This window comes from Ailuropoda melanoleuca, chromosome 10 (genome assembly GCF_002007445.2).
Source record: "Ailuropoda melanoleuca isolate Jingjing chromosome 10, ASM200744v2, whole genome shotgun sequence".
Lineage (NCBI taxonomy): Eukaryota > Metazoa > Chordata > Mammalia > Carnivora > Ursidae > Ailuropoda > Ailuropoda melanoleuca.
This window is the reverse complement of record NC_048227.1, coordinates 66,846,702-66,870,875: the sequence shown is the minus strand read 5'-3', so window position 1 is coordinate 66,870,875 and position 24,174 is coordinate 66,846,702. Positions and strand designations below refer to the sequence as shown.

General features: G+C 35.2%; 1 protein-coding gene across 1 annotated transcript in view; it reads left to right on the top strand.

Moving 5' to 3' along the window:
* Window positions 1–24,174, top strand: part of CEP85L (centrosomal protein 85 like) — a 160,267-nt gene that overhangs the window by 70,604 nt on the left and 65,489 nt on the right. Inside the window, 1 exon segment of the mRNA XM_034669044.1 lies at window positions 17,483–17,604. Within this exon segment, the coding sequence (XP_034524935.1) occupies window positions 17,483–17,604 (122 nt within the window).

The following is a 24,174-nucleotide window of genomic DNA, read 5'->3' as shown; positions in this document are numbered from 1 at the left end:
AAATCCTTTAGAGCAAATCTCTTGTTATTTAAAGAATCAGCTAAAACTAACAAAAAATATTTCAAAAGACCCTCTGTGAACATTTCTAAGGGAAAATTTACAACTTAAAAATAAAACCCCAAATTAAAGAAATTGCATGAATAATGTTTGATATTTTGCTCAAAATGCTACAAGCATTTTTTTCTTTCAATCCTTACATAATAAAGATCTCTTATTATTATCGTCAGTTGCCGTTGATGACTGAAATATAAACCTAGGTTGGAAATACAAGCCTAAAGTGGTTTACAGGGTTTTGTCAAAGAGGACACAGCTGCCGAGCAACAGACTGAGGGAATGATCTGGACCTGCTGCCTTATCTGTGGAGAGGGTTTGTTGTGAGACTTTAATGAGATGAAGTATGTGTCCTGACTATTAGAGAGCCTGCAATGAAGTGTCCATTTGGTGTTGGTACAGTCGACTCTTGAACATGGCAGGTAGGGGTGCCAATACCCCCCTCACATGGTTGAAAATCCATGGATAACTTTTGACTCCTCAAAAACTACCAATAGCCTGCTGTTAACCAGAAGCTTTATCCATAATATAAACAGAACACATATTTTGTATATGTATTATATACTGTGTTCTTATAATAAAGTAAGCTAGAGAAGAGAAAATGTCAAGAAAATCATAAGGAAAGTATATTTATAGTACTGTGCATATATTTATTTTTAAAAATCCATGTATAAGTGGACCCATGCAGTTCAAACCCATGTTGTTCAAGGGCTATCTGTGCTTATTTTCTCTTTTCCTTTAGAAGATGATTTCATTTCTTTTTTCTTTTCCTTTCTTTTCTTTTCTTTTAAAAGATTTTATTTGAGAGAGAGAGAGCATGGATGGGGGGAGAGGGAGAGGGAGAAGCAGACTATCTGCTGAGCAGGGAGCCCGACATGGGGCTCAATCCTAGGACCCCAAGATCATGACCTGAGCCGAAGGCAGACACTTAACTGACTGAACCACCCAGGTGCCCCTAGAAGATGATTCTTAACCTGCAGTCCATGGGTAGAGTAAAGTAGTCTTGAACTTGGTTAGGAAAAAACAAATTACATCCTTATTTTTACTAAACTGTAAATAAGATTTAGCATATCTTCATTTTCAACCGTAGACTACAGGCTGCAGAAGTGTTAGCAATACATTTGACTGTCACCGTAGCAATCTCAGGTACTTTCATATATTTGTTTGCAGCTAGCTTAAAATACTGTTTATATCCATCATGGAAATTACCACAGTTAGGCCTGCCTGCGAATATTGTTATTTAATGCATTAATAAACAAGCACAGATATTATATTGCAAGTTTGCTTTTTAAAAATAATTTTTCAGTGTAAATCATTTCCTTTCTAATCCCATGCATTTTATTTATTTTTTAAGAAAGTCATATTTTAGCACAGTTCTAAATGTACAGAATTATTGCAAATATAGTATGGAGAGTTCCTGTATACCCCATACCCAGTTTTCCCTGTTGGTAACATCCTGCATTAGTATGGTACATTTGTCACAACAGTTGCACCAGTGTTGCTACATTATTTTAGCTAAAGCCCCATACTTAATTGAGATTTCTCAGTTTTCTTTAGTGTCCTTTTTCTTTTCCAGGATCCCCTCCAGGATGTACTAGGCTACATTTACTATACATGTCTCCTTTGGTCCCCTGGGTTTTGACAATTTCCGAGACTTTTCCTTTTTTTGGGTGACCCTGACCATTTTGAAGAGTATGGTCAGATATTTTGTGGAATGTTCCCCAGTTGAGCTTTGTCTGATGCTTCTCTCATGGTTAGACTGCCAGAGAGGTAAAGTACCATTTTCATTACATATCAAGAGTACATACTGTCAACATGACTTACCACTACTGGTAACCTTGATCACCTGGTTGAAGTGTAGGGTTATCATCATTTTCTACTGTAAACTTACTTTCCCCCCTTCCTTCCCATGTTCCAGAAGAAAGTAACTATTCACGGCCCACACTTATGCTTCACTACCTTTAGAGTGGAGTGTCTATAAAAATTATTTGGAATCCTTTGTATTTTATGCATATAAAAACATTCTGAGAATGGATCAGTAGGCTTCACCATTCTGCCATTAGAAAGTCAATGGCACAAAAAAGATAAGAATTCCTTGTTAGAGGATGTTTTTGTAGTTGTATGGGCAGCCCTTTCTGAAAGAGGGGGACTGAGTTTTCAAACAAGCTAAAATCCAGACCTCTTAGTTTGTTTTTTTAGGCGCCCTGTCTTTCTAGCTTTGTCTCTTATCACATTCCTTTGTATCCCGTGCTCTGGCCTTGTACAGCTGCTTGTGGTCCTCTGAGTAGGCTATTGTTCTATTTTAAGCCTCCTTTCTCCTTACCAACTTGTATTCCCAGCAAAGTGCTGTTTCAGTTTACATCTGTGCAGCCCTCCCTGCCTTGTGCCAGTTTTGCATGTTCCTCTATTATTTGTCTCTTTTTATTGTGTTTATTAGTGGTATCTGCCTAGACTAGACTGCAGGCTCCTTGAGAGCTGATCCAGTAACTCATTTATACCACTATTTACTTTCTCTGGTACTATTACCTAGTATAGAACCTGGCTCATTGTAACTCCTAAATACTGATTGACTGAATGATTGGACAAGTGAATAAAAAGGGAACCAGGGAAGATTGCAAGGTGGTAGTGAATGAGTGATCCTGAAGAAGAAAATGTTAAGGACAATTAAAAAATCCTCAGTTTCAAAGCTCACTGGGTGGGGCGGGGGAGGGGGGGAGGAGGAGGAGAAGGCTATGAATGATTGAGACACTTGGATAATATGAGTAGAATAACAGAAAATAATTTTTCTTCTTCTTATTTAAATTTGTTGAAATGGGGCACACGGATGGCCCAGTTGGTGAAGTGTCTACCTTCCACTGAGGTCACGATCCCAGGGTCCTGGATCAAGCCCTGCATCAGGCTCCCTTTCCCTCTCCCCCTCTTTGTGGTCTCTCACTCTCTCTCAAATAAATAAATAGCATCTTTAAAAAAAAAATAAAATTGTTAAAAATACATTTGGAGAGTAAGAGCCAAGGAAGGTCACACTATAAGCTCATGTTTCCCAAATTGAGCCTTTTAAAAATTAAAATTTTTTTCTCTCCTCATTGGATTCATAACAATCTCTGGTATTTCATATACTCTGAATATTGTATGGCCTGCTTATATATATGTAGTTACTTAGCTTTTATTCTAATAGTAGTTATTTTTTTAAATTTTAGTTATAAGCACCTTTAAGATTACCACCTAAAACAAAACACGGGTGTTAAAAATAATTTATATCTAACTACATTGTCCTGCTGTGTTTCCCTTCTTTTCCCCACCGCAGCAAATGTTTATTCTGAATCCTAGGTTCATTTCCTTGCATTTGTTTTTACATAGTTTCGTGACATTTTTAAAGTGTCCATTAAAAGTGTTTTTTATTTTAGTTAACTTTATGTAAAGGAAATCATGATGTGTGTCATCTTTTGTATGGAGTATTTAAATTTCAACTTGTAGAATGGTATGTTACACGCAAATAGAGTTTCAAGGTAGACCAGTTTCTGGAAACTTTTAATAAAAATTTAGCTTAAGTGGTGGCAAAATATAATACAGTACAAAAAAATAATACAGTAAAATGTACACTTTGAGTAACATTTTTATGATACATACCACATTTCAAAGATGGGTAGCTTTTTTAGGTTGTTAGAAAGATTTTACCTAATTCTTGAGGGCACTTTTCTATTAAAAGTTTGAGAATTACTGCCTTAAATTTTAAAGCTACCTATGGAAGGATTAATTGAAAAAACATCTAAGAACACAAAGGGAGAATGTGAATAGTAGTCCTAGACTGAAGGGGAATAGGGAAGTGCCTAAGGCATTAGAAAAGGGAATAGGCATTATCTAGTGAGGAAAAAAAGACCAATTCTGAAGTAACCCGCAAACCTTATGGTTATTTGGGGAAGGTAGATTCACTTTTAGAATTGACTTGCCAGGTACGTGGAGGCTCAGACATTTTATTTTTTCCTAAATGTCTGAACTCTTGCCGGACTGTCTTTCCTTATTAAATTTCCCAGTTCACGATGCGGGAGGTGGCATCAATAGAGGCCAGTTAGTTTAAGGTAACGGCTCACATAGATTTGCACTATTTTTGGAGAATTGAGGAAGCACACTCTGAGTGGTAGAAAGAAATGTTATAGCATGGTCTGTGGCTTCAAAGACTTGTCTACCAGTACACAAGTAATATGCAAATGAAACATTGAACATTTGGAAGTTAGCCACTAGTGCAAGATAACATCAGGAGGAAAGGAAATTCAGGATTAAGAATGAAATTAACACATATAATGAACAATACAATTTTTAAGAGAACTGCATGTTTTTACAAAGGGAGCTGACAGAACGAGAGCTAAAATAAGAAATGGATACACACACATACACTTACACCAGAATGCAAATTGAACAGCAACAAAAGCAACCCTCAGGCCTCTGGATACTTGTGTCAGAGTTCCGTAAACCATGATGCTATTCCATTGTTGTTAAGATTCTAATTCAGTTCCATGATTTGCAGTCCCTCCCCCACCCCATTAAACACATTAACTTTGTGCTTTGCACCCCAGCACCTGAGCCCCTTGCATTCCCGGTCTTTATGGTGGCATCATAGTTTATTTTGTCATCCAGAATGGAAATTTGAGACACATTCTTATTTCTGAATTCTACCAGATGCCCCATTCATTAAGAAATCAAATGTAGATTACCAAATATAAATCTTTTATCCATAGCTTCATCAACTCTCCTCTGGACTTTTATAGAAGCCTAGTGACTAGTCTTTCTACCATCAAATGTAGATTACCAAATATAAATCTTTTATCCATAGCTTCATCAGCTCTCCTCTGGACTTTTATAGAAGCCTAGTAACTAGTCTTTCTACCATCTTTTATAGAAGCCTAGTAACTAGTCTTTCTACCATCTTTCTACCGTCTTGACCCCCTCCTCCTATTCAGCCTTTACCCTTGTTGTCCAAGTTGCTTTCTTAAGTGAGAATTGACTGTCACTTACATGTTGAGAACTGTTCTTTAAATCATCATCTCCCTCAAAGTTAAAAGCCAGACTTCACAGCATTTTATACAAAGGTCTTTCCTGATCTGTTGTTGTCATCTATTCCTACCATAATGGTTTTGGCAACTCTGCCATTGTATGTGTTATTTCTTCTTTCTGGAACCTGTTCCTTACTTTCTTGTTCCTCTGGAAAGCCTTCATTGTTCAAAATGAGTAGGGAGGAGCCCGTTTTGTTGGTTTATAATTTTAAATTGCATAAGTAATAATTATCTCTTATAATTCAGGTAAGTCAGATACACCCAAAGTTGGACGGGGACTTTATATATTTTATGTATAGTTGGTTTTTTTGCCATGAACTTCATGAATAGAGGCTTTTCAGAGAATATTTTTTCTATACTCCTTACACTGCTTATCCCTTAGAAGTTAAACTCAATGGATATTTAGAATATTATTTTACCATTATTGTAAGGGAGCTCTTAAAAGCGTAAGTTGAAGGGAAGGAGAAGTGAGAATAAAGACCCTCCAGGGTTTCACGTGAACTGATTTGTCGCTAATGTTTGCTTCTGAAAATTTGAGATTTTCCTTGCACTTGATTTTTTTAAAAAGATTTTATTTATTTGAGAGAGAGCGAGCACGAGCATGGGGAGGGAAGAGGGAGAAGCAGGCTCCCTGCCCAGGGAACTCGATGCACGGCTGATCTAGGACCCTGGGGTCATGACCTGAGTCGAAGGCAGATGCTTAACTGACTGAGCCACCCAGGGTGCCCCATACTTAACGCTTGATTTTTTTAACTTGTTCACACTTTGACATGTGTGTGTGTAACGTACCAATTAGTGGAGTGGCTCTGTGTTGGTCATGGTTTAATGAGGAGCTGTGGAACTTGAACTGCTATTCTTGTCTTTTTCTTTCTACCTTTCCTTAATGATTTTCAGAAAGTGAATCTTTCTGTACTCTGGTTTCCTCATAAATAAAATGAAGGCAGATTGAATTAATTTCTAATGTATCTTCGAAGCTCAAATGTTCTATGATTATACCAAGCTAGTTTCAAAAATGTGGTTATTTTTAAAAGCCATTTATCTTACTAGCTCTGTTAAAATAATTAAACACGTAAATTTCACATTTTGGTTCCTAATTCGTTCCTTTAGTCAAACTACAGGTTTATTGGTTGCCGAACACTCTACTAGGTAAACAATATGGTTAAAAAAAAAAAAGTCCTGTCTTTATCTTTTATTTTAAAAAACTCTTAAAATAAGAAATCAATTCCTGTTCATTGAAGAATAATTTTTACTTATTAATGTGTTTGGACATTTTTGATGTGATTATATATTAAAATATAAATTATAAACTTTAATGACCCTGCTATTTTTGGCATATAAATGTGCCATTATTTATTGAATTAGTCTCTTTTTGTTATTAAGTGATTTATAATTTTTGCCATTACAAATCTCAAAAACACTATGATGAATGTTTGCATAAATCAATCTGATATATTTCTTTGTCTTTTCCAGTCTCTTGGCTCTGTAAACTTGTTATAACTATTAGTTTATTCAAGGATGACCAAGCTCTTAAATGAATTTTAATTTGTGTGAAGCCCAATTTAATAATTTTTGAAAGTTAGGTAGTTGATAGCATTTCCTTTAAATTAGATGAACTTCTTTGAGAAGATGACCTGAGAACAGGAATTTTTTGGTGAGAGTTAGACTCTGAAACTGGTAAACATTCAGAGTGATATGAATGGCCACTCTAGCAACTGAAGGAGTAACGCCTTTAGTTTAGATCAGGTGTTCTCTTAAACTGTGTGCTTCTGCGCTAAGATGGGGGAGATATCCTTACCTTAATTTAGGTCTGAGCTTTCATAGAAAGACATTGATAATATCAACATTTATGACAAGTCTTTGATTACCTCAGGTGAGAACCTCTAAAATATAATAGCTTCTCTTCAGTTACACTCTTAGCTCTCTTAAAGTTGTTAGAATACAAATACAACTGATCCTTAATTTTTCAGCATAGATGCATTCTTGAAAAGGTTATATAAAATGGATTTTGATATGTGGAATTTGTGTTTACCTTATAAAGCAAGAGATGTAACGTGTCCCAGTGGAAAAGATTAATAAGCCCAACTTTGTAATATGTAAACATTGTAACTTTTTTTTTTTTTTTTAGGATTTTATCTATTTATTCGTCAGGGAGGGAGACAGAGAGCACAAGCAGGGGGAACTGCAGGCAGAGGGAGAAGCAGGCTCCCTGCTGAACAAGGAGCCTATGTGGGACGGGATCCCAGGACCCAGGGATCATGAACTAAGCTGAGGGCAGGTGCTTAACCAACTGAGCCACCCAGGCGTGCAGGCATTGTAACTTTTTATCTGCACTTGATGAACTTAGAATTGTACATTGGTCTTGATACATCTCAGTAAATCTGTACTACTTCCTTAACCCATCTCCAAATTAAAAGCTTATGTAACAAAACAGAAGGATGTGAACGTCTTATCATCTGCTGTTTTCATTTGCCTTTAGGTTAATTGATCAAGCATGGTGAGTGGTTTTCAGGACAGCCCTAGTATTGCTATCAAGAGGATGATTTTGGCACAGTTGTTCATTAGCCTCTCTTGCTAATGTATTCATTTTTATAGGTTTATTGCTTAGTAGGGATCATGGATATTTGAAGAATTGTTGACTCTAGCATTAATATATTGATATTTTTAAATCTAGCTTGAAAAAATAAATATCTAAAAATTTAATATTTGTATAATTACAAATCTGTGTAATAAATGTTAGAGAACCAAAAAGTGTGCTCTTAAGACTTCATATCTCCAACGTAGAATACAGTATGGCCACTGAAGACTGTCTTTCAAATTTATCTCTAAAATGCAAACTAAAATTAAATTAGTTATGTGGATTACTCAGAGATTTGCTGGGTCTGAAAGAAATGAGGCTAGACCTCAAGGGCAGGAAAGTATGATTTTTATTCAAATGTAAGTTTGTGAATTGATCTTTGAACTATAATCTTTAAAGTGTCTATATTTCTTTCTGTTATGTATATCATTGCTATGAAAATAACATTTTAAGTAATGAGAATTTGGGACATGGTAGCTTTTTGTAATTGTAAATTTTTAGATTGCTCAATATTTAGCAAAGATTGTCAGGTTTTGTGCTGAGTACTAGGGATTATAAAAAAATAAGGCCTGGCTTATGATACAGACTACACTGGGAAAGGAATCACTATCATAATTACTATCATGATACTCTAATTACAGTATTTGCTTGTGCCATTGGAAATATTTAGAATTTTTTGTGAAGGCTGAGAAATATACTTGAGGGACTGTATTTTATTCATATTCTTTTTACTGTGTGCTGTAGGCCAGGTGTTGAACTAGACTCTGAGGATTAAAAAAAATTTCTAACATTTCTGATTCTAATATTTTTTAGAGAACTATGTGAAGGGAGGTTTGAATTGCATAGCAATCAACTTACTCATGTTTTATGTTCTATCTCCTCTCGAAAATTTTGCCCTGAGAAGATTTTCCATTGTTGACTCTTGAAATATTTTTTTAAAAAATAACATATTGAAAAAGAAAACATAAAATGGTCCATTGCTTCACTGTTAGAAAAGAAGAAGTAGTATATGGATGGTAAGCAAAGTCAAATAATCCCACTGATATAAAAGTCTGCTTCCCCTCTTCCCACCAGCTAACCATCATTAATAGTTCCTTTTGTCCTTTCAGAAAAATCCTTTCATATATTTTAAAATAATATAATGTAGACAGTGCTTTGGTCCTAAAGCACATTTATTATTATGTGTTTTTCTTTATCCCTTGATTGTAAAATATGATAAAGAATTTGAATAAAACATTTTGGTAATCTGCTTTTAAAAATAAATGAAATATGTTAGTGCTTATGCCACAGCTCTACGTAGGATCTGGTTCTATAGTGTGGTACATTTGGTATCTATAACCTTGGGCAAGATCCCAGGTAAACCCACATTATATTAAATGTTTCATTTTGATAGACTTCTCTCCATTTCCATTTCATACAATATTCCTTTCATGAATTATCAATTATACCCTTTATTTATTTATTTTTTCCACTTTGGTTACCAGTAGAAGCTATCAGGTTTGTTAATTACAATTAAAAAATTAAGTTTATCAAGTTCTTCTGTTAATATATTTCATCTTAAATTTTAAAAATAAATTATAACAAATGGTTTGGATAAAGCTATACTGTTTTATAAGTAAAAATTAATAATTAAATTTGAAGACTTAAGCTTCATTTTTTTTTTTTTAAATCTTCTCATTGATTTGCTTCAGGAAAATGATTTGCTCCTCAGTCTTGGATATACCATTTCCCCTTCACTTTTTCATTTTGACTGTAATGAGATCGTGTTTCATGCATGGATCATTCCTTTGTTGGCATTTTTTAAAAACATGCTAATACTAACAAAGATCGCACTTTGTGCCTCCATAGCAGATTGATTTTTGAGAGGAAAAAGGTCCCTTCTTCCAAAAGAAAAGAGTTAATTTAATAGTAATTTAGTTATTTAGCAAGGTGAAAATATGTAATATTTCTAGGGTTCTCTTTATTTTCATCCACATGTATTTTTAAGATATAAAATATAGGTATGTATTCTTATCAGTTTCTTTTTATATATTTTTTAGGGCTTTTACCCTTGAAGTAACTTGATATATTTGCATTATTACTTCAGTAAAGCAGATTAGGATGGCAAAGATAGCTAGCATTATAGAATTAGTAATAAAGACAAATTGAACAAATAATGGGATCATTAAAATGCAATTCCTTCTGTAATTTAGATTTCAAAAGTCAAGATGCAGACTTTAGTTTATAATTAGTTACTAGGAAGAGGTTATGAATAGAATTTTTTTAATATGTTCTTTTGGTTTGAATTTTGTTAGAGAAAATTTGTAATAATATACTCTGTAAATAATTACATGGGCTTAAGATACAGATTTTTTTGAATAAATGCACATTTCTTTTGGTAAAAATATAGTATGTAACATATTGATTTTATTTGAAAGCATAGTTCTTTTAGTAATCATATAATCCATGTTTTTCCTACTGTTGGTGAATAAAAAGTTCTTTGAATTCTATATAATTTGTAGGGTTGTTTTTTTTTTATTTCATCTTCATTACTAAGATTTGTGAATTTACTTTTGGGTGAAGTATCATGATTCTTTTACTAAAAAGCACTTGTAGAGTATTGCATCAGGTAGACTATTCCAGGAAACAGGAAGATTTGCTGTGTTATGTGACATGTTGTGAGTGATGAATGAGCTAAGGAACAAAGGCAAATGAAGGAGAGATAAGGAGCTTGAAGAACTGCAGAGGCTGTGTTGCAGTTAAGTGTGGTAGCACTAGATTATCTAAATTTAACAGTATTTGTCCAGGCTGAGGCCAAAGAATTTTGAGCTATTTTCAGCTGCAATATAGTAAACTTATTTTAGAAGCATGTTTGACCATTAAGTGACATATTTTGGCAACTTTTCACAGCATCTGGGTCTCATCTAGGTAGCATGTTTTTGGGATTGTGGATGCTTGCTATCTATTCAATTATAAAAGTGGAATTGGCAGTTTACAATAAGAGATGCCTATGGGTGTGTTATGGGTCTATAAACCTGGATGGATGCAGAAGAGTAATGATTCTTCTCTGGCGAGTAAACTACTGTTTTCTTCTATAAACCACCATTGCAACAATATGTCTTATGCATTTGTAGGAAAACACCTAAACGAGGAATTCCCTTCTCTCCTTGAATTTGGTAATTTGAATATAAAATACTTTTTAATCCCAAATATGTCTGGACCATGTTTACTTGTAGGAAGTGTCCTTGTTTCACCCACACACATCTTGAAATGTTTATTACTTTGATGACATTCTTTTTGTTCCATACTTCAAATTAGCTCACACAGTTACATGTCTTTATAATTATCTTTTAGATTTCATGTTCATGTCTAGTTAAAGTTTTATTATTATTTATAAGCTATAAGTATGAACTATATATTAAGTTACCAGTGTATCCTTGATTCCTTATATTGGCTATAGTCACATAGAAACATGACTGACTAGTTGAAATTCTAAGTAGAAGAACATCACAACAGTAATTTTCTGTTTTCTATTGATTATGTGAATTTTGATACATTATTTCCCCTAGAACTATTCAAAGACCTCTTCAGGGTGTCTTATTCAGGTTCTATCAAAACAGTACCTGTGTTTTCTAGAATATGGTATAAGTGTGTATTTTACTGTAGATACTTACTTGCCACAAAATGGTATGCCTCTCATGACCAGTTATGATTTATAGAATAGCAATTCTTAATTGTTTTCTAACTACTTGGGGTAAAAATGTGTTAAAATATGTATTGCTAATGGGCTAAATGTGTTTATAATGGGCTATATACAGTCTTTTCCTCTTTTCATATTAGGGAGTGAGCGGGATTGTCCTCTGTCTTAAGAGAAGCCTTCTGTGTTCTGGAGTATTAACGACTTTTAAGAATCAGTTTGTAGGTGGTTGTGGAGGAGGAAAAATAATTTTTCTTTTAGCTCTCTGAGTTCTTGGCTGAGACTGTTGTAAAAAAAGACAGGTGAACAGGAGAAAAACAGAAGTTTGTTAACGTGTACCTCCTGTAGACATGGAAGATACGCAGGGGAAAATGAGGAACACATTAAGAGGCAGATTGACAATTCAGGATTAAATATCATATTAATGAGGAAAGTTGGGTTGTAGGATGTAGGCCTCTAAGGGAAGAGGAAATGATTTTTAGGAAATATGCGTGGGCCTTAGAAGACTAGAAGGGAGATATGATGGTCTGTGAGAAAGTTTGTCTGAGTGCAGCATCGGTTACAAGTCTCCTCTTCTGTGATGAGAGTCCGTCCTCCCTTATTGATGAAATTTCCAGGAAGGGGATTTATGACAATTGAGGCCCTTTAGGCAGATAAACGGAGTTCAGGGAAAGCCTCTCCCAACATTTGCTGTTTTTCAAGTGCCCGTGGCTCAAAATAATATGTCAAAAGGGCATATTTTGGGGTGGCATGTCCAGAATTCCTACAGCCATATATGGGGTGGCATATTCTGCTACCCCTCATCAGTTTTGTTCTGGCATTCTTGGTGTACACCATTTACTTCATCCGGTCTTTTATTTCTTGATTATATAAGATATAAGATAGCACCAAAGTAATGAAGAGGTAGGAAATTATACCATTTTTAGTTTGCATACAGAAAAGATGGTGAAGTAGATTTGCTAACCTCTGTTCTACCTAATTTTTCTATTCCAGAGAGACATACTAAAGTCTTCACTGTGATGTAGATTCATTTGTTAATTTTTTTTATTTATTTAAGTAATCTCTGCACCCAGCATGGAGCTCGAATTCATGACCCTCAGCTCAAGAGTTGCACATTCCTGCAATTGAGCCAGCTAAGCACACCTCTCCATTTATTTTTAATAGTTTTTCTTCATATGAGATTTATTCTGACTACTTTATCTTCTTGGTGAATGTTGCTTTTTACCAATATAAACTTTCTCATTTTTTGATTTTTATTTAATTTATATAAGGATTCTTAAAAATTTAATCCTTTTTTGGCTAGAATTTTATGACATCCAAGAATGATATTGCCATTCCTCCTTCTGTTTTATTCGTGTTAGCCAGTATTGTGTAAGAGCATAGTCTGCAAACCACATTAACTCCTAATCCACAATAAAAGAAAGAAAACATTAATTTTTATCTTGGACCCGATTTTTCAATAACTTTCAGTGTGAAGGTTTTAAGGCAATTTCACTTGGCTACCTTTCTTTTTGCACTAATGTTAATGTTCCAAAGCTAAGATAGCGCTATCCAGAACTGTGAAGTATGCGTTTATGTATACTCAAGGTTCCTCTTGTGTCATTGTCCGGGGGAAAAGCCTTACCCCAGCTGCTTTTGGGTACAGTGCTTGGAAACCAATAGATAATTGATACTAATAAGATTTTCTAAGTTATCTTCAGCTTATCAAATATGTTATTAGGAGAAAGACAGTTTCTGTTGTATAAACAAAGGGGAGGAAGCCTTTAACATTTACTGACACATTACATTGGCTATTTTTGAATAATAACCCTCTGAAATGGGGCACCTGGGTGGCTCAGTCAGCTAAGTGTCCAGCTTTGGTTCAGGTCATGATCCTGGGGTCCTAGGATCCTAGGATTGGAGCCCTGTGAGCCCCTGCCTTGCGTCAGGCTGCCTGCTAAGCAGGGCATCTGCTTCTCCCTCTCTCTCTGCCCCTCCCCCTCCCTCTGGTGTCTCTGTCTCTCTCTCTCTCTCTCAAATAAATAAATAAAATCTTAAAAAAAAAAAGAATAACCTCTGAGAGACTGTAATGTGGAAATGTGAAGAACCAGTTCGAACATAATTTAATTCCATTCTTATTCTTCAGCCCTTTGTTTTAAAACTTACAAATGTGTTTTTAGGGTAGATAACTGATTTTTTTCTACATGTACTACAAAACAGTCCTGTGCTATTTCTGTCAGATTCTCTTTCAGCCTCGCCGAGACTGAAATCTGAACTACTGTAAGTTATAATAAAAATAAATTTTCACAATTGTTCTTTTTCTGTGTATCTTAAGTGGTAGGTATAGCATTGTTTATAATATATACAAGGTCATAAAGGTACGGTTGCTGCCTTGCTATTTGAGACTTTACAATATAATTTTTCAAAAAAATCTTTTAAATATCTATTTCAGGTTGCATTTTATAATTTTAAGATAGCTTTATTATATAATAATATGGCCTTATTATAAAAGCCTTAGAAGATGAAAAAAATGTCTCCATAATTGTCATTTTTAGTGGTAGGCAGTTATAAACAATTTAAAAATTACTTTTAAGTTCACCTGCAGCGTTTGTTTGTCAGATTTTGTTCTCCTTTTTAAACTCTTTTTATCAGTCAGGGTTGAAGTTTAGTAAGGAAGACTGTCATGCTGCTGTTTTGGTAATTCTTTGTATATTACATTTTTTAAAAAATCGAGGTATAATTGACAGCATTGTATTAGTTTCAGGTGTATAACATAGTGATTTGGTATTTGTATACACTGTGAAATGATCACCACTATGTCTAGCTACCATCTGTCACCATACGAAATTACAAAAAAATTTTTTCTTGTGATGGGAACTTTTAATATTTACTAACTCTCAGTACTTTTCAAATATTATTGCATCTTAATTACAGGGAAGTCTTTCTTTTCCTCATTTTCTTTATTCCTGTTTGCTCAGTTTCATAGCTCAATTTTGATTTGTTTTCTAAAGAATGTAGATGAAGGGAGCTACAAATCAGAAGAATAAGTTTTCACATTCTGTTTTATGTATATTCATAGAAGTATCTGGCAAGTACTTTAGCAGTGTATTCTGCAGATGATTCCAGTGCTGTACACCCAAGTGGTATTGTTATTTGCTTTTCTCTTGCAAACCTCTTTTTCTTTCACTTTACTCTCTTTCTTAATGCCAACAAGTATTTCAAAACAAGAAAAGGCTTCTCTTAAGTTGTCAGCCCTGGGGAAATTCTTTAGCAGATGACTTATGAAGAGTAGAAAAGTTAATGTTTTCTTCACAAGATCATCATCTATTGCCTGGGCACTTTTTGTTGTTGTTATTGTTGACTTTTTTGAGCCGTGGGTACTTGTCTTATTGAAATAGGCACAAGATATAGGAGGTAAAACATAGCTTTAGATATTATGGTATCAGTCATTCCTAATGTGTGATAATCAGAAACGGAAGAACCTTTTTTAGATCTTGAGAAGAGGAGACTATAGATCCTTAAAATATCTGAGAAGTGTTTTTGTTAGATATGGTAACAATATACAAAAATCAGTATTTAAAATATCTGTCAACTGGTATCAGGACATTAGTTAATATATAACTCTGTATATATATTAAGTTTATATTCACTTTGAGTCAGCAAATAAATGAAATAGTATTATAAATTCTAGCACAAATGGTTTGCCAAATCATTCTGATAATTTCCAAATCTTAAATTGAGTTTTGGAATTGTTGATACGGTCTTTTATTTTGCCTAGCTTTTACTAGTTTTAATGAATTCCTATTTGAGCTATAACTTGACAAAATAAATTTCATCAAGTGAGTTACCCACTAAATTGATAGTCCTTAAGTAACGTGGAGTTGAAGTAAGTAGAGATGTTCTCATAATATCAGCAGTATTGTTTATGGTGCTGAATCCTCTCTAGGCTTCTAAGAGCAGTTACTTTCAAAAATGTTTTCTTTGGGGGCGCCTGGGTGACTTTGTCGGTTAAGCATCTACCTTTGGCTCAGATCATGATCCCGAGGACCTGGGATGGAGCACTGCATTGGTTTCCCTGTTCAGCGGGGAGTCTGCTTCTCCCTCTCTCTCTGCCCCTCCCCCTCCACTCGTGCTCTGTCTCTCGCTTTCTCTCTCTCAAATAAATCTTTAAAAAAATGTTTTCAGCTCTTAGGATGATATGAATTTTGTGAATACCTTATTTAGGCCATAGTGGACGCAGTGTGCTATTTAAGAGCACATGCTCTTTTGTTGGAATGCCCAACTTTGAATCCTAGTTCTGCCAACTAAGTATAAGCTGGTAGGTAGTGTTGAGATGGGAAAATTTTGAAGGGTTGACTAGTGCAGTGTAGGGAACCAAGCAATCAGAAAGGATGCCATTTATGGATGGAACATCTTGAAAGCCTCTTTTAATGCCAAGAGCTCTTTATTTGTTGAATAGTGGAGAGGACCTTCAGGGGGTTTGGGCAACAGCTAGTTACCAACCACAGTTAAAACACTTCAGTATTGTAGCAACTAACATATCTGTACTAGGGTTTATGGCTGAATGTCAGTCTGGCTTGTAAGGCAAAGGAAAGAATCAAATTCAGACACAGGATCTCTGACTAACCTGCCCTATAACACTATATCACTTACACTCCAAATATCTGCCCATATGACAAAGTTATGTATGCTGTTATCTCCTGGTTTCTATCCTTCCTAGTCTGTTCATCTTGTTTTGTGTGTTTTGTGCCTGAAACATCCTATCCTCGTATTACTTGAAAATCATAATTTAAGGGGCTAATCCAGGACTAGTTGATGTCACAAAATTAGTGGTTTATTCAGAAGTAGGTCTTGCCAGTAGCGTCTTTGGAAAACAAAGGATAAAAATATCACTGCACATTTGAATTTTCCTAAAGTTGCTCTGTAGGATTATTTAGCTTGCCAAGGAATTCATGTTCCTACTTGATTTACCAGTTGTATTAGTTTCCTGCAGCTGCCGATAACAAAGGATACAAACTTGGGTAGCTTATGCAACAGAAATTTATTGTCTCACAGTTCTGGAAGTTAGAAGTCCAAAATCAAGGTGTTGGCTGAGCTGGTTTCTTCTGAGGCTTGTGAAGAAGAATCTATTCCAGGCTGAGTTTCTGGTGGTTTCCTGACAATCTTTTGTGTTGCTTGGTGTTTAGATGCATCACTACTATCTCTGCTTTCATCTTCAGATGGTGTTCTTTCTATATCTCTTTACATAGTCGTCTTCTGCATGTATTTGTGTTCAAATTTCCCCTTTCCATAGGACACCAGTCATATTGGATTAGGGCCCACCCCAATGGCTTCATCTTAACTTGACTATCAAGACCCTGTTCCCAAAGAAAGTTACATCCTGAGGTACTAGGGGGTTAGGACTTCAACGTATCTGTTTGAGGAGACACAATTCAATCTATGACTACTAGTATATTAAGGTTTTCTTTTTTTGTTTTGTTTCAGTCATAGGAATTTGAGGATATCTGCCATATTGGTTTTTATCATGTTGATTTGTTTTAAATATTTGAAATTTCTCTTAAATTCTAAGCAGATTTTTTCTAAATTATGTAATTTACACTGGAGGCCAGTAATCACCCACCCAGATTATACCTGTTTAAGTCTTATTTTATATAAATATGTTGACTATTTTGTGAAAATATTTTTGCTTTTGAAAGTTTAATGTAAGTAAATGTGATGTGATGGATGACAATTTGAAGTCTGCATACTACAGGTACTATTTTTATTTCCTTGTGGAAACTTTTCCTATAACGTTTGTCTAGTCTAACCATGGTGCATTTTCTTATTGTACTTCTTCCTTAGGCAGTGAGTGATTAATCCCTCATTTCCAGAAAATTTCCAGAAGATAATGAGAATAAGATCTTATTTATAATGCTTTATAATAAGCTAGGTTAAATATTGTCACCAATTCATTAAACTTTTACTTTGGAACTTCCTTGAAATTCTTCAAGTTATGTTGTATTCACAAGTGTGATTTCAGATAGCCTTTAAAAAAAAAAATCAAAGGGAGAGTTCTTCTTTTTTAATGAAAATCATTGGGAAAATATCAGGGATCATTGAAATATTGCCTTTTGACGCTGTCAGTATACTGATAGTATAAATATATTTGTGCAGGTTTTGACCGGATCATCTCGTCAAAGTTACTCACCTTCTGGCTATCAGGATTTCAGTAAGTGGGAATCAGTGCTGAAAATAAAAGAAGGACTGCTAAGGCAGAAAGAGATTGTAATTGATCGGTAAGTCTCTTTTCTTAAATTACTAAATATTTCAGGTATACGGAAATGTAGATTATGAAAACAAATTACCTTTGTATCCACTACTTAGAGTTTAAGAAATAGGATCTTACAAATAGATTGATGTCTCACGTCTGTCCCTCCCTCATCCCACCCCCTCTAAGAACCTCTGTGAGAACTGAGGGTTGGTCTGTTGGTCCGTCTTTCTATTTTTTACCATCCTCCCATTTACATTAGAGTAACTCCTTCAACTCATTCGGAAACTCCTTTCTATCTTTATACATGTAAAAAGTTAGCTGCAATGCTAATGAATTACGAAAGCTACAAGCTGTATCTTTGTGTTTTACATTTGGAAACTATTAAATTGGAAAGCTACTTTAAAGTGCTAATATTTTTGGGGCACCTGGGTGACTCAGTTGTGGCTCAGGGCAGAGTCCTGCTCCGCTGGGAAGCATGCTTCTTCCCCTCGCACTCCCTCTGCTTGTGTTCCCTCTTTCTCTGGCTGTCTCTGTCAAATAAATAAATAAAATCTTTAAAAAAAAAGTGCTAATACTTTAACTAATGTATGTTAGTTAGATCTGAAGACACAAAAATTATCATGAATGTTTAAAATTAAATGACTTACCGATAAACATTTTAGAAATTTTGGGGGACAGGCCAAAAATTTTGCGTTTTTGAATACCTAAGCTCTGAAAAAAAATTTTTATACTTATTAGTCTCCTGATTATTTTGAGCAATAAATGTTAATATTACTAATTATATTATCCTCGATGTATATTGGTTCTACATAATTTATGTATACTTTAGGGATAGTTAAACTTGTGTATCCTGGTAATGGGGAAATCATTTGAGGAGGCATTTTTTTCTTAATGCTGCTTATTTTTATGTGCTTATTTGGGATAAAGTAGTAGACATTTTAGCCTTAAAATTAAATCCTAATTCGAACATTTAAATGTATTTAATAGTCAAAATTTCAAAAGATTTTGCTTAAATATTTACCAGTATAAAGCAGGACCTACTGGAGTATAAGTTAGAGCACAGACATCTGAACTTTTCATTCTCTGCTGTGTTCCCAGTATCTTGAACAGAGCCTGCCACATAGTATATGCCTAATGCTTGATATTTGTGAGGCAGGAGGAAAGAATGACTTGAGAGATAAGTTGACCAGAGTAAAGCCATTTTGATTTTAGGCTGACCCTTAACCTAAAAATCAGCAAGCCAAAAAAAGAGTCACAAGATCCAACTCATGGAAAACCACAAGACCCCACTCCATCCAGCGATAGGAGCCACATACGCTGGACATTCTTAAAATGCTCCATGTGGGTAATTCCAAAACTAAGACAGTGGAGAAACTAACTGCTAAATGTGAGTGATAAGCCCAAAGTTAAAGAGTAATAGGCTCCTTCCTGTATGGTTAGCTAATTAAAAAAAAAAAATTATAAAATCCTTTGTTAGGGGCACCTGGGTTGGCTCAGTTGGTTAAGCGTCTACCTTCGGCTCAGGTCGCGATCCTGGGGTCCTGGGATCAAGCCCCACATTAGGCTCCCTGCTCAGTTGGGCGCTTGCTTCTCCCTCTCCCTCTCCTGCTCCCCCTGCTTGTAGTCTCTCTCTCTCTCCCAAATAAATAAATAGAATCTTAAAAAAGAAAGGAAAGGAAAGGAAAGGAAGGGGAGGGGAGGGGAGGGGAGGGAAGGGAAGGGAGAAAGAAAAGAAAGGAAAAGAAAAGAAAAGAAAAAAAAGAAAAGAAAAGAAAAGAAAAGAAAAGAAAAGAAAAGAAAAGAAACCCTTCTAGAGGCAGAAGGGAGAGGTTCTTCTTGTTCACCTGGGAGGAGAGACCACTACTTCGTGGAGTAGAAGCTTTCTTATTTCTGTACTTAATAAATCTTTGTCCCTATCCCTAAATGTCTTGCCTTTGAATTCTTTCTCAAACAAGAACCCTCTAAGCAATGGGTCTGAGGCCCTCCCTCTTGAGGCTCTGCCTCTCTGGCATCACTTACATACTTAATAAATGAATGAAGATTCTAGATGATACTTTTGATTGATTTTATGAAAAAGCTGTTTAAAAATATTAGATATTTCTAATACAAGTGAATTTTATATATGGATATAGACCCCAATGGGTATATATTTTGTATACCTTACAATTTGATTCACTGTACCTACTTGAAATTAATACTTTTTTTAAACAGACTGAAATTCAAAATTTTATTAATGTGGATGCACACTCCAACAATTAGAATTAATTAGCTTTTATTATTTTTTAAACACCATTATAGTTACCATTCCATTTGGTATAAGTTAATAGGTGTCTTAGTTCATTTGGGCTGCTAATAATAAAATACCACAGACTGGGAGGCTTATAAACAACAGAAATTTATTTCTCCCAGTCTGGGGACTGAGAAATCCAAAATCAAGGCACCAGCAGATTTATTGTCTGGTGAGGGCCTTCTCCCTATTTCATAGATGACTATTTTCTCGCTGTAACCTCAAATGGTAAAGGGGGCAATTTTGGGGCCTCTTTTATAAAGGCATTAATTCTATTCATGAGGGCTCTACCCTCCTGACCTAATCACCTCCCACAGTTTGTTAATATCTAATGCCTCCTTATGTCATCAAATTGGGCATTAGGATTTAATACATAAATTTGGTGGGGGGGGGAAACACAAAAAAATCAGCCTATAATATTAGAAATGCATATAATTACCAACATAATATATTTAAAAAATATATTCCCTAACTCTTCATACTGCAGAAGGATACTAAGGAAATAATCCAGTATAATTCAAGTTTCTCAGTTTTGTAGTTCTTTATCCAGTCTCATTCATCTATGCAATGCCCTTCTTATACCTAGTTTTAGAGCATGAGGATTAAATGAATGAATGTATGTAAAAACCCTAATACGGCCTCATGCATAGGCGCCATTAGCAAATAGTAGCCGCAAATAGTAGCCACACATGATTTATAAATAATAGTTCCATTTCTGTGCTTGTCTGTCCTCGTAGACTCTGAGCCCCCTCACAGAAGAAACTCTTTCTTTTTTTTTTTTTTTTTAAGATTTTATTTATTTATTTGACAGATAGAGCCAGAGAATACAAGCAGAAGGAATGGCAGAGGCAGAGGGAGAAGCAGGCTCCCCACTGAACAGGGAGCCTGATGCAGGCTTGATCCCAGATCCTGTGATCATGACCTGAGCCGAAGGCAGATGCTTAACCGTCTGAGCCACCCAGGCGCCCCGAGAAGAGACTGTTTCTTATACATTTCATTACTCATCATAGGTACTCACCACCGTTCACTCAAGAGAAATAGCTTCATTTTAATGGAAAAAAGGTTAAGGTTGCTCGTTAACCTGTGAGGTTACTGGTACTAGTACTTCTAATGGTTTGCACTTTGTAATTGCTTAGCTTTTGCTACTGGATTGATCAGATAAAATTTAGGGGTAAGTCAGTGCACTTGAGACTGATCCAGAGAGGAAACTCTTATACTTTCTGCAATGACCTAATAAGTTAATGCTATTAGTAAATGATACTGGCTGGCACCATAGAGGGGAATTCTCGTTTTGTCGTTACTCGCAATTTGCGGTATATATGTTTCTTATTTAATTGCGTGTGGAAGTAAAATCATATTGTAATTGTACTAGAAAGCTTTTTAAATCTACTGATTTTTTTGGTATAGTATGGATACTGTTTTATTGAATTCATAATGTTCTTCTAATTCATCTGCTTTATGAGCTAAGACTTACGATCAGATTTCTCAAAGCAAAACCGAGATGTACATACCATAGTTACTAAAAATTATTGAAATTCCAGCTTTACAGATTTGATCAATTAACATGTGAGATTTTGTTCATTGTAATTTATAGTACATGTCTTTTACTTTGAGAGGGATGCCATGATCCAAAAGTAGTTATTTTCCATCACAGGTGTTGAAGTAAGATTTTAATTATTTTTATCAGCTGATTTGAGCACTTAAATACAGCTTTATCAGCTGATTTGAGCACTTAAATTAATTTCTATATAAGTTTTTTTGGTTGTTTATACCTAGGCATATAGTATTTTAGAATTAATTTCTAAATCCATAGTTGATCGTTGAACAACATGGGGATTAGGGATCCTGATCCCCTTGCCCAGTTGAAAATCATTTAGAACTGTTGACTTCCCAAAACTTAAGTACTAATAGTCTGCTGTTGACCTGAAGCCTTACTGATAAATAGTCGATCAATGCATGCATTATATATTGTACTCTTACAGCAAACTAGAGAAAAGAAAATGTTATTAAGAATATCATAAGGAAGAAAAAATACATTTAATAGTATTGTACTGTATTTATTAGAAAAATCTGCATGTAAGTGGATCTATGCAGTTCAAACCTGTGCTGTTGCAAGAATTGTGTGTATTCTGTTTCAGTCCCATCTACTGTACAGCAATTCAGTTTTAACACTAAAAACCCTAAATTAGCATCAGACTCCACAGCTCTAAGGGCACATAGTCCCCAACAAGACTGCCTATCTTCAGATGCCAGTTTGAAGGTGGCATCCCCAGGCCACCCACACTTCTAGCCAACTGGCTACAAATCTGGCTAGTTCCCAGAATTTTTATTGGAGTTTCATTGTGTAGGCATGATTGATCAAATCACTGGCCACATGATTGAACTCAGTCTCCAGCCTCCTCCTTTCCCTGGAGGTTGTACTGGCTCAAAGTACAACTCTCTAGTTTTGTGTTTGGCTTTTTGGTTAACAGTCCCCATCCTAAAGCTGTTATCTATGGCCTGGCCCCAGGGCCCCAGGGCCCCAGGAGTCTTCTCATTAGCATAAATGCATGTGTCTTCCAGGGCACTCATGAATAAAAAACACTCCCAAGGATTTAGAATCTCCTTCCCAGGAACCAAGAACAAAGTCTGTTTCTTTCTTATTATTTATTATTGATTCTATATTATTTACAGAATCTTAAGATTTGTAGATAAATGCATAAGAATCCTTTTAATATACCTTGGGAGTATTTTCAAGCTAATACACTTAGCTTTGTTTGGCAGGCCCACCTTTGGAGAAATTGAAAATTCTGTGTTGTCCAAGGAAAATTAATACAGTCATCCCCTTTCCATCAAATTAAGAAATACTGACAAAGTATATTTAGCAGTACATTTCAAAATTAAAATGCAGGGCCATATTTTGTATTGTCCCAAAATGGGTGAAAGCTGATTTTGGAAGCTAATGATGAGGAGACAGTTTCTTCAAAACTGTGTTTTATCCCTTGTTTATAGTACTAGCCCATGGAAACCATCATTCTACTTTGTGCTTCTGTAAGTTTGACCACTTTTTTTTTTGGTATTGTAGGGGAGGAAAAAGTTTTCTTTGGCCTCAGCCCTTTAGGGTTCTTTTGTTAGATCTGGAAATTAAACTGACAAAGACAGATTAACAGTAGAAGAGCATACGGATTTATTTAATACAAGTTTTATGTGACTCAGGAGCCTTTATGAGGAAGTGAAAACCCGGAGTAACAGACCTGAGTATTTTATGCTAGGCTTGTTGAGGAATGGACAGTCATGGAGGAATATGCTAGGTTAAGGAATAATTATATAGTAAACTGGGGGAAATTTAGCAAGGCTTGCTTGGTAGGATTCTTCTCTGTGTCCTTTAGTCTTCAGAGATAGGGAATGTACCTTTCCTCTGGGTTTAGGGATGCACCCCCCACTTGAGATTTTTGTGACCTGTTTATGGAAGAAGGGCAAGGGTGAGGAGGAGGTCAGAGTGACCTTTCTGCTTTTGCTATTTTCTTAAACTCCTGTGGCTTAAAAGACTCTATGCCAACGTGCCATATTTGGGGGTGGAATGTCCTAAACTCCATCAGATCCTCATAGAAGTGGAATCATGCAGTATTTGTCCCTTTATGACTGCTTATTGCAGCTAGTGTAATGTCTTCAAGGTTCATCCATGTTGTAACCTATGGCAGAATTTTCTTCTGTTTTTTTAAATTGAGTAATAGTCCATTGTAGGTATATATGACTTTTTTCTTTATCCATTTGTCGGTAGATGGACATTTAGGTTGTTTCCATCTCTTATCTACTGTGAATATTACCTTTGTTTGTAAAAGATATTTTTGGCTGATAGATAATTCCTGATTGGCCATTATTTTCTTTCTGCACTCTGAAGATATTATTCCGTTGTCTCTGGTTTCTCTTAAGAAGTCATCCACAAGTCTTATTGCTGCCAGATTGAATGCACTCTATTATTTTTTGGATTTAGTCGTTTTTTTTCATTTGTTCTCAGCGGTTTTACTATAATGGGCCTATGTGTGGTTTTCATCATGTTTAGTATTCTTGGGGATTGAAGTACTTCTTGATTCCAGTTTGATGTTTTTCATCAGTTTTGGAAAATTCTTGGTCTTTATCTCTTCTAATATTGTATTTCTTTTTGTTTCTACTAGAACTGCAAATATAGTATGTTCGACTCTATCACCATTTCTTCTTTTATCAAGAAAAGTAGGGAAGAGGAAGGAAGGAAAGGAGGAAAGACAGTGATTTAAGGTTAACTTAAGAAGGCCAGTAAAGGAATAGTAAACATAAAAGAGAACAAAGGAA